Here is an 11,775-nt window from a genome sequence, read left to right on the forward strand (position 1 = left end):
AGTCTTGGTTCGCTTAAATCCAGATGAAGAAGCCATAGCTGCAAAATAAGGTAGAGTTCAAGAGGATAAAAGTGTTTAGATTCATGAGTAAATTCATCATTAGCTTACATCATGATGTACCAAATGCTTTCAATGGTATGCACACAAATCACACAGTCAAAACATATCAAAGAAAAGCCCTGATCATTGAAGAAATGAAGCCAAAGCAGCAAAACAACAAAAATTTTGGTTGCTGTCAGGGGTAGTCACGCCGGGCGCCGCACAGGTCAGTAGGCGCCGGGCGTGACAGCATTTTGTGCAGATTCTAGCTTTATGGCTTCTCAGCTGCTGGCTCAGTTTGTGTGAATGAGATTAAGCTTAGATGATGTAATGATGCATAACTCAGTGAAAACAAATCATCAATAGCCAAGGCAAAAAGCAAAACTCCATGAATCAACACATTTTTGCTACTTTAATATAGGTCAAACTCAGATATCATCACAGCTCAGTCAAAATTTCAACAAAAACAACAATTAAACAACAAACAAAAGCTGCAGGACACACCACAACAAAGTTCCAAACTTGGGCAGAGGGAGTCGCGCCCGGCGCCGCACAGTCAGCAGGCGCCTGGCGCGACATGCAGAATTGGGGCAAACCCAGATTCTGCATTCCAGCCACTGTGATTGTGTGTGTGTGTTCGAATTTGTCTATGAAAGCCAGAAGTTGAATCCTAACCAGCAGCTATCACAAACAACACTCAAATAAAACTGAAATTAAACTACCCTAGGTCAAATTCAAACCATGTACATGATGAACAACCAAGGCTAAGCATTGTGAAGGAATAAACAATAGAAAAGAGTGAAAAGCTTACTTGATGCACAGAGAATGTGATTAGGTTGGTGTGTGGGTTTTTTGAATGGGAGAATGCTTGGATTGAGATGGCCCGAGAGATGAGCAATGGGTGCAGCAGAGTGAGTGTGGTGGTGGAGAGTGAAGAAGTAGATGAGGCCGTGAAGTGGGGAAGAATTAGAAGGAGTGATAGTGTGTGTGAGGAGTTTCGGAACTGAGAGGAGTGTTAGGGTGAGTGTGGGGTTAAAAGAATTTGATGGGCCAAGCCCACTGTAAACTCAGATATAAGTGAAAAAATTCTGCTGCATAAGTCGCGCCGGGCGCCTGTTAAGTCATGCGGCGCCGGGCGTGGGATCGTGACCCAGCCAGATGCTGAATCTGAGAGGTGATGATCATGCTGGACGAGCTGGCGCCAGGCGCCCTCTAGTGTGCAAGGCGCCAGGCGTGAGTTTCTGCAGAATTATGCAGAAACTGATTTCAAGCTACCTAACTCGGGTTTTTGAGAATTTGAACTTCAAATCACTTGAGATGCTCCAGAATCTCATATTATCATTAAACAAACTTGTTCAAAACCCAAGGAATTGAATTTGAGCATTCAAGTTGCAAATTGAAGTCATTCTTTCAAAACTTTACAATTCCACAAGTTAGGCAACATTTTTGGCTATTGGCTTAAGAAAGGCACTTTGAAAACATGTTAAAACAGCCAAGAAAACAGCCAAAACAGTTTCACATCTCTAATTCACATCAATGCACTATATCCTTCAACAATCTAACAATCAACTCAAAAATTCACCTTGGTTGTTCTTCACACAAGCATGGTTCAAAACAAAGACAACACACTACACATAAAAACATACAATCAACAAATCAAACAACACTCAAGAATTAAAATCACACAAGAGAAAAGGTTAGAAAACTGGGTTGCCTCCCAGTAAGCGCTTGTTTAACGTCATTAGCTTGACACCATTTAGCTCAAGGGTCAGAGAGGTGGATGATTGTAGTGAGACGTTGGATCTCACCACCTAGGTAATGTTTCAATCTCTGCCCATTAACCACCCAACTTCTTGTTGGATCATCTGAAGTAGGGTCAACCAATTCGACTGCTCCATGCGGTTTTACTTCCTTGATGGTGAAGGGTCCAGACCACTTTGACTTCAACTTTCCTTGAAAGATCTTGAATCTAGAATTGAAAAGGAGAACTTGTTGGCCAGGTTGAAATTCTCTCTTTAAGAGCTTTTTGTCATGATACAACTTGACCTTTTCTTTGTAATTCTTGGAGTTATCATAAGCTGTCAATCTCATTTCTTCCAACTCCTGTAATTGCAGCTTCCTCTTTTCTGCAGACAAGGTAGAATCAAAGTTCAAAAACTTCAGGGCCCAATAAGCTTTATGTTCCATCTCCACCGGTAAATGACAAGATTTGCCATAGACTAGTTGAAATGGAGTCATCCCAACAGGTGTTTTCATTGCTGTCCTGTAAGCCCACAGAGCATCATCCAGCTTTAATGACCAATCCTTTCTTGAAGAAGAAATAGTTTTCTCAAGAATCCTCTTGATTTCTCTATTTGATACTTCCGCTTGCCCATTGGTTTGAGGGTGATATGGGGAAGCAACTTTATGTTTCACCTCATAGTGTTTTAGTATCTTATCCAGCTGATAGTTGCAGAAATGTGATCCTCCATCGCTGATAAGAATTCTTGGCACCCCAAATCTTGAGAATATATTCTTCCTCAAGAATTTAATCACAGTGGTTGCATCATTCTTCTGACATGCTACTGCTTCCACCCATTTGCTGACATAGTCCACTGCAACCAGAATATACTCATTAGTATAAGATGAAGGTAGGGGACCAACAAAATCAATACCCCAGCAATCAAAAACCTCTACTTCCAGGATGTTTTGTAGTGGCATTTCATGCCTTCTTGAGATAGTGCCCATTCTTTGACATTTATCACAACGCTTGGCGTGGGCATAAGCATCCTTGAATATAGTAGGCCAGTAAAATCCAGATTGGAGGACTTTGGCAGCTGTTCTTTCACCATTGAAGTGTCCTCCATAGGGTGAGTTATGGCAATGCCACAAGATTCCTGCTGATTCTTCTTCAGTAACACACCGCCTCAAGAGATTGTCAGCTCCTAGTTTGAATAAATAGGGGTCATCCCAAATAAACTGCTTAGCATCATTTAGGAATTTCTTCTTTTGTTGCCATGAAAGATCATCTGGAAGGATGCCCGCAGCTTTGAAATTAGCTATGTCAGCAAACCAAGGCCTTTGTTGGACCATCATCAAGTTCTCATCATAAAACTCTTCACGGATTTCTCTTTCTTTAGTTGTAACTTCATCATTGACAAGTCTTGAGAGATGATCCGCAATGACATTTTCGCTTCCTTTCTTATCCCTGATCTCCAAATCAAATTCTTGCAACATAAGAACCCATCTTATCAATCTCGGTTTGGAATCAGGCTTGGTAAGTGTTAGGCGATTATTTCGGCAAGTGTACCGAATCGCTTCAAGTAATATAAAATGGTAAGTCCAAGTATCGTTTTCCCAAGAGACTCGTAATACTAAAGAATTGTGCGATTAATAACTCATCCAGACTCAAGAACATAACATCAATTTACAAAATAGGTGCAGAAATATAAATTCATACATAATTACAAATTTGGACTCTGGTAATGAAAACACTGAGATATGGAAAAAGGTCCGAAATGAAATGGATCGGTTTTGCTCAGATTAGATTTCACCACTTTCATTCTTGTGCATAAAAAGTTTCATCTCCTCTCTATTAATTACTAATGTCAATCCACTAAAACACTTTACCCCTAATCTCTTAAGTGAAAAGTCTAGGTTTTCTCTATCAAATCCCAATGTCTTGGATAATTTAACAGGTGAAACCGCATTAAGAACTAGGATCTTAAGACAACAAGCGATCATCTTCCATCCCTAGAACCAATAATCACTAGGACTCCTATTTCAGTTCTGGGTCCATCTTACGTCTCCATAACCCATGAAACCCAAAATTAGTCCATGACATGAACGTCTCCATCACATGCATGCTTTAATCACGAAAATAAGAATACTAGAAATTAACAGAACAGGCATACATATAATCAAATCATTCTTCAAATACACAAGAATTCAGTAATTACATCAATTCTTAACAAAATGAAACTGGTTCTCCATTTCCATGGAAGAACCTCAAGCTTACAAACATGGTGGATGGAAGAAGAAGAAGACCCAAGGAGGAGAAAAGAGATGCTTCCACATGCCCCAAGCGGCCTCCATGAGCTCCTATAGTGAAGTCGCGCCTCCATACCTTCGTCCTTGAGCTCTGGGAGGGTTTCCCCCCTCCAAAAACTACCTTCTCTGCCTCTGGTTCGCGTTCTTAAAGAGATAAGTCGTAAGTGATTTTTCGCTGGGCGAACAGGGTCGGGTCGCTGGGCGACTGGTGCAAGCTCGCTGGGCGACTCGTGCAAGCTCGCTGGGCGCGCGCGCTAGCTGGGCGAGCATATTCCACTCGCTGGGCGAGTCAAACAGTAAAGTCAACGCGTGAACAGTAAAAGTCAACGGATGAATAGTGCCGGTCAACGCGTGAATAGTGAATTTTTATTTTCTTCTCCAATCCTTATTTATCTGCAAAATAAACACTCAAACTGATACAAAATCAACAATATATACATATTATACAACTTTTCATGAGATTTTACTCCATAATGCATCAAAGGAGATTAAAATAAGTGCTTAGGATATGCAATTCTTGGCACTTATCAGTAAGCAAGTACTTGATAGCAGCATGATCAGTGTAAATAATCACCTTTGATCCGATGAGATAAGGTCTGAACTTCTCTAATGCATACACTATTGCCAAGAATTCTTTCTCAGTTGTGGCATAGTTCAATTGAGCTCCATTCAACACCTTACTGGCATAATAAATGCTGTGAAACACCTTTCCTCTTCTTTGGCCTAGGACAGCACCTATGGCATAATCACTGGCGTCACACATCAACTCAAATTCTTGTTCCCAATTTGGACCAATTATCACTGGTGCAGAAATTAACTTGTCCTTGAGAACCTTAAATGCAGTTAGACACTCTTTATCCAACACAAAAGGAGTGTCTTTTACTAAGAGACTGCAGAGTGGCTTGGCAATCTTGGAGAAATCTTTGATGAATCTTCTATAAAAACCGGCATGACCAAGAAAGCTTCTGATTCCTTTCACATTTGTTGGTGGTGGTAGTTTTTCAATAACTTCCACTTTAGCTTTGTCAACTTCAATTCCTCTAGAAGAAATCTTATGACCTAGAACAATACCTTCAGTAACCATGAAATGACATTTTTCCCAATTGAGAATAAGGTTTGTTTGAATGCATCTTTCAAGCACAATCTCCAGGTTTGATAAGCACAAGTCAAATGAGCTACCAAACACTGAAAAGTCATCCATAAATACTTCAATGCATTTTTCCACTAGGTCAGCAAAAATGGCTTGCATACATCTCTGAAACGTTGCCGGTGCATTGCATAATCCAAAAGGCATCTTCCTATAAGCGAAAACACCAAAAGGACAAGTAAAAGCAGTTTTTTCTTGGTCTTTAGGATCCACCACAATTTGGTTATAACCAGAATAACCATCCAAGAAGCAATAGAAAGCTTGACCAGCTAACCTTTCTAACATCTGATCCATGAAAGGAAGGGGAAAATGATCCTTCCTTGTAGCCTTGTTCAACTTTCTATAGTCAATGCACATCCTCCATCCAGTTACTGTTCTCGTGGGTATGAGCTCATTTTTATCATTACACACTACGGTCATACCACCTTTCTTTGGCACTACCTGTACTGGACTCACCCATGTGCTATCAGATATAGGATATATGATTCCAGCTTCGAGCAATTTCAGAACCTCTTTTCTTACTTCTTCTTTCATTACAGGGTTCAATCTCCTCTGTGGTTGAGCTACTGGTTTGAAATCCTCCTCCATGAATATCTTGTGCATGCAGTAAGAAGGACTTATTCCTTTTAGATCAGATATTGACCAACCGATGGCTCCCTTATTGGCTTTGAGAACTTCAATTAATTTCTCCTCTTCTGCAGGAGATAAAGAATTGCTGATGATGACTGGTTTGCTACCCGCTTCTTCTAGAAACACATACTTCAAATGAGGGGGTAACATTTTCAACTCAAGTTTGCCATATTTGACTTTTTCCTTGGAATTTATATCTTCCATCTTTGCTTCATGAGGGGGAATTTCCTTCAGAGCATCCAAGTTAGTCAGGCATTCATCAATCAATTTTTCTTCTTCTTCATTGAGAGCTTCACAAGCATCAATAAGTGTCTTCTCCAGAGGGGATGAAACATATGCTATCTTCTCATTATTTGAACATACCTCATCCAGAGCATCAACTTGAAAACATGCTTCATCGTCATTGGGGTGAGACATAGCTTCAAAAACGTTGAAATTCACTTCTTCATCCTGTACTCTCACCTTGAGTTTGCCATTGTCTACATCAATAAGAACTCTTGCAGTCTTCATGAATGGTCTACCCAGAATGAGAGGAACCTCAGTATCCTCCTCCATCTCCATTATTACAAAGTCCACTGGGAAGACAAATTTGTCAACTTTAACAAGCACATCTTCCACCACCCCATGAGGGTATTTAATAGATCTGTCTGCTAATTGTAAAGTCATCCTTGTAGGCTTCAGATCTAACTCTCCAATCTTTCTGAACATAGAGAGGGGCATTAGATTGATGCTTGCTCCCAAATCAATCAGAGCTTTCCCAATAGCTAGATTCCCTATAGTGCAAGGAATAGTAAAACTACCCGGATCTTTGAATTTAGGTGGGAGAAGCTTTTGGATGATAGCACTACAGTTGCCTTGTACTTCAATGGTCTCTGCTTCAATATACTTTTTCTTCTTTGTGAGTAAATCCTTCATGAAGCGAGAATAGGCTGGAATCTGTTGAAGAGCTTCAGAAAAGGGAATTTTTATTTCCAGCTTCTTGAATATATCTAAGAATCGCTCAAATTGCTTCTCCTTCTCCTTTCTTGTATACACCTTTGGATATGGAAGGTGTTTCACTATTTCTTTTTCTTTTTCAGGTATTTCTTCTTCTTGCCTTTTATTAGTCTCTTCTTCTTTTCTCACATCCTCTTCTTCATTTTCTCTTTCATTTTGATTTTCTTCTTCTATCTTTTTCTTCTCATCTCTTCTTGTACTTTCTTTCTCAATTATTCTTATTTCCTTTCCGCTTCTGGTGGTTATAGCTTTGCATTCTTCCTTTGGATTTGTTTGAGTATTAGCAGAGAATTGACCACCCTGTTGATTTGCCAATTGCTTGGCCAACTGACCTACTTGCACTTCTAGATTTTTGATTGAAGCGTCAGTGTTTTTCTGATTTTGGATGGATTGCTGTATAAACATCTGCAAAGCATCTTCTAATTTTGCTGTTCGGTCATTTTGAGATGCATACTGTTGCCCAGGTTGATAAGGATTTCTACTACCTGAAGCTCCCTGTGCTTGTCTCCATCCTTGATTTGCAGGATTAGGAAAAGGATTGTTGAAGAAATTTTGACGTCCTTGGTTCCCCATATAGTTAACTTCTTCAGATTGGGAACTACCAGGAACTTGACAATGACCATTAGGATGATCATCTCCACAGAAATCACATCTCATGACTTGCTGATGTGGTTGTGAATGAGCTTGCAGTGCTTGTAACTGCTGAGGTAACTTAGCCATGCTTTGAGTTAACAGCTCCATTTGTTGAGAAAGAAGCTTGTTTTGAGCAAGTAGTGCATCTTGAGCACTAAGTTCATACACCCCTCTCCTCTGTGCTGGAATTCTCCCATGTTGGCTTCTCATGTCGGTAGAAGCCATATTCTCTATCACAGCAATGGCTTCATCAGCAGTCTTAAAAAGTACTGAACCACCAAAGGATGCGTCTAGTATCATCTTAGTATGAGGTTGCAAACCATTGCAGAAAGTTTGCACTTGCATTTCTAGACTGAATCCATGACTGGGACACTTTCTCAATAAGGATTTAAATCTTTCCCAGGCTTCACAAAGTGGTTCCTCTACTCCTTGTACGAAAGTAGCAATGGCAGCCTTCACCTCTGTGCTCTTTGATGGTGGAAAGAAGCGTGCTAGGAATTTATATTCTACATCCTCCCAGCTCGTAAGACTTTGATTAGGCTGTGACTGGAGCCAAGCCTTTGCTTTGCCATTCAGAGAGAATGGGAAGAGTCTCATGTATAATGCTTCTTCATCATCCCCTTGTACACCCATAGTGCCACACAACTCATAGAAGGTGACCAAGTGCGCATGAGGGTCTTCATTGTCCAGGCCAGAAAATTGATTTGAACTGATGAGCTGGAGTAGAGCAGGCTTCATTTCTGCCAGCTTGTCACCCATAGTGGGCCTCACAATGCTAGAGAAATTTCTCGGGCTTGTGTAAGTGATTGAGTCCCCTATGGTTCTCCTTGGAGGTGGTCCTGCGCCAGCCATCCCGTTCACAGAAGAAGAATCAAAAGATTCTATTTCTTGATTGTTGAAAGAAGATGAAGATTGCGGGACAGCTTGTTGACTCAGAGCTCGCTGTCTCCTGGTGTCACTATTGTTTCTACGAGCTGTTTTCTCGATCTCAGGATCCACAAGGAGTGGTTCAGATGACACAGTCCTCCTTGTACGGATGTTTCCCTGCATACACTAGAAAACAACCAAACTCGTGCCACAAGTCAGCCCAAAAATAAAGATAATAATTACAACAAAATAGAAAATTATACACAAAAAGATAAAGCCTAAATCGGTTAAAAATCACACAAAAGTCTAGTTTAACACGGGTCCCCGGCAGCGGCGCCAAAAACTTGTTGAGACTTCGGCAAGTGTACCGAATCGTTCAAGTAATAAACCGGTAAGACCGGGTATCGTTTTCCCAAGAGACTCGTAATACTAGAGAATTGTGCGATTAACAACTCATAAAGACTCAATAACATAACATCAATATACAGAACAAGTGCAGAAATGTAAATTGACACATAATTACAAGGTTGGACTTTGGTATTGAAGGCACTTGGAAATGGAAAAGACTAGAAATGATATGAAATGACATTGCTAAGGCTAGTTTTCACCAATGCACTCTTGTGTATAACCACTTTCATCTCCTCTCTATCAATTTACTAAAGTCAATCCACTAAAACACTCTAGCCCCAATCCCTTAGGTGAAAGAGCCTAGGTTTTCCCTATTAAACTCCAATTCCTTGGACAATCTAACAAGCAAACCCGCATTAAAGAGCTAGGATCTTAAGACAACATGTGAATCATCTTCCATCCCTAGAATCAATGACCATAAGGACTCTTGTTTCAGTTCTAGGTTCCATCTTACGTCCCCATAATCCATGAAACCCCAAATTCAAGTCATGAACATTCCTATTACATGCAAGCTTTAAGATTGGAAACAAGAATACTAGCAATTGATAGAAAAGGCATATATATAATCAAATCAATCATCCATTACACAAGAATCCATAGGCTACAACAATCCCTAACAAAACGAATCTGGTTCTCCACTTCCATGGAGAACCCTAAAGCTTACAAAGTGGAAGATGGAAGAAGAAGGAGACCCAAAGGTAGAGAAGTAGAGGAACCCAGCAGCTCCTCACGCCCTCCATGAGCTCCAGTAGAAGAATCGGACCTCCAAAGAACCAAAGACCCTAAACCCTTCGCGTTTCTGGGTTAAATAAGCTGGATCTGACACATCAGCAAAAGTCGCGCCCGGGCGCCCTCTCAGTCGCGCTTGGGCGCGAAGCTCTCGGAAAAAGTTGCGCCCGGCGGCCCGACAGACAGGCGCCAGGCGCGCTCTCGGTCAGGCTCGTCACGCCCGGCGCCGCCTAGGCCAGTAGGCGCCCGGCGTGACTCTCTGCAGCAGCATTGTGTTTTCTTCTATTTTGTGCAGATCTGCTTGCTTCTGTGGTTAGTTCAGCTTTATACTTTTCGTGGAGGTTCTTCCAATCATTGTATTACTACAAAATAAAGGGATTATAGATGAAATCTCATCAATATAGCCTAAAACACATTTATTCAAGAAACTAAGATAAAAGAGAGGATTTAGCGAGTTACAAGCTAGAAAGGAGTTGATTTTGCTCTTAAATTCATGCTTAGATAATGGTAAGAATTAGCATTATCAGTATATAAAATGATTTCTTTTATAAATACAAAATTATAATCAATGAATTAGAGTTTACATTGCTCTCTAACATTGGTTACCAAAATTTTAACTACTTTATTAAAATATAATTTTCTTTAAGTGGAAAAAAGATAATATAAAAATATCATAGCTTTACTTAATTCTTTTATACATTTTGTAACATCTCATAAATACAGTAATAAACCATACTAATAGAATATTCACATTAATTAATATATCAATTCAGTCTTACACTAAAGCTAAAGTAAGCACGTTCGTGGCCGAACGACCTTACATAAACTAATACAAATATTTAAGATGTTCAATCTAAGCATACCTGACCGAACGACTTACAAAATATAAATACCGAACGGTCAAATTAAGCAAAAAGGGAAGGGTCGTTCTAAGACAGCACTCTAATATAACTAACTAAACAATTAACCGAACGTACTACTGTTCGGCCTTCACTTCAACATCAACGAGGTTCTCTTCCTCCAAAATCCCTTCCTTAAGCGTCTCTTCCAGCAACGCCTCTCCATCTGCTCACATCCACACGGATGATCATTGCAAAGACAAGGACGGACGTACAAAACAAGACAACACAAGGAAACACGCAGGGTAAGCTTATTGAATTTAATTCAAGTAATAACATGCATTTCATAACACATCAAACATATCAAATATACTCCAACATATAATTCAATCAATTCTTTAATCCAATCAATTCCTGATACTAGACTGACTGTCCGGACCGTATGAATTATGTGTAGCTACGACGTTCGTGCACCCGGGTGGTGTAGTAACTGGCATTTCTCATCAGCTGCCACCCGAGGTTAGTCCCTTCCATCCAAAGTACCTCTAAGGACTAGGACCTCCTGCCATTCCCACACATGAACTACCATCCTCTACGTGAGGACGAGTCCCCACGGAATATCAGGATGAATCGCCAACTAAGCTTTGTCCACATTCATACTTTACAAATCTCAACTTTCATCCAAGAGTCGTTCCTCCCTGGAACGCTCGTTCAAAATCCACAACCATCATTTCATCTTTTATACTGTTCATTCTTTATAACCTTTCAATTTAATATCATTTTCATCTCCCGTTCCAATTACATAAAATGACGAGCGTTCAGCCCTCTTTATAACGAGGACGAACGTTAAAAACGAGACCAAGAGTTCCTCGTTTCAGAACAGAATAAAACCGACACATAATATTTGACGAACGTCATTTACCACTTGAATAAGTTAAATGAACTGACTCTAAGAAGATCCGATCAATACTCAAAGAATAATTTAGGTACAAAGGCTCTAGGTCGAATCCAAATAGATAGAGACACCTCAAGACGATTAAATGACCATACCGAGAACAATTCAATTTTTGAAACCGACTGCCAATCAATGACCGAACGCGATACACGAATTTACTGAAATTTGGACGAACGCTATTTCCACCCATTTGGTAATTAAAGGCAAGAATGAGCGTTCGGTATAAGACCGAGCGCCACTCATAACGAACGCTTTGGGTCGAAACCCATCGCGGATTTGTACTCATAATAGAAATAGAAGTAAAGGTAATACGAGATGGTGAAGATAGGATTTTGAAATGACTAAGAGTCCAAAGGTATGTTTATAAGCTTCTCAACTCCTCACATAATACTCAGGGCATCTACGTTCGGCCGAACGCTCAAACGTAGCACTAATACAAGAGGACGTTCGTCCTCAACTAGAATTCTTTCCGAATGAAAGAATTCACTTTCAAAGAAGTTTAC

The 11,775-nt window shown here is 40.2% G+C and overlaps 1 protein-coding gene and 1 pseudogene across 2 annotated transcripts in view; both read right to left on the reverse strand.

Annotated features, from left to right (window-relative positions):
* The window catches only part of LOC148190688 (uncharacterized), an 81,668-nt pseudogene that overhangs the window by 16,596 nt on the left and 53,297 nt on the right, over positions 1-11,775 (reverse strand). The gene's annotated exons all lie outside the window — the stretch shown is intronic.
* Positions 1,801-8,533, reverse strand: LOC148190689 (uncharacterized). Its single transcript, XM_088101760.1, has 2 exons — positions 6,142-8,533; positions 1,801-2,297 (listed from the first exon to the last, which is right to left on the reverse strand). The coding sequence occupies exons 1-2, from the start codon at positions 8,522-8,524 to the stop codon at positions 1,801-1,803; spliced, it is 2,880 nt and encodes a 959-aa protein (XP_087957886.1). The 5' UTR covers positions 8,525-8,533.

The sequence above is a fragment of the Vigna umbellata genome, chromosome 11 (genome assembly GCF_029865625.1).
Source record: "Vigna umbellata cultivar VRB3 chromosome 11, Vumbellata_1.0, whole genome shotgun sequence".
Classification (NCBI taxonomy): Eukaryota; Viridiplantae; Streptophyta; class Magnoliopsida; order Fabales; family Fabaceae; genus Vigna; species Vigna umbellata.

Bases quoted from the DNA above. Each gene is read 5' to 3' on its own strand.
- LOC148190689 (XM_088101760.1), bottom strand. From the start codon at position 8,524: ATGCAGGGAAACATCCGTACAAGGAGGACTGTGTCATCTGAACCACTC. The intron at 2,298-6,141 runs GTGAAGCTCTCA...CTTACAGGACAG, and splicing joins GAAGACACTTATTGATGCTT to CAATGAAAACACCTGTTGGG.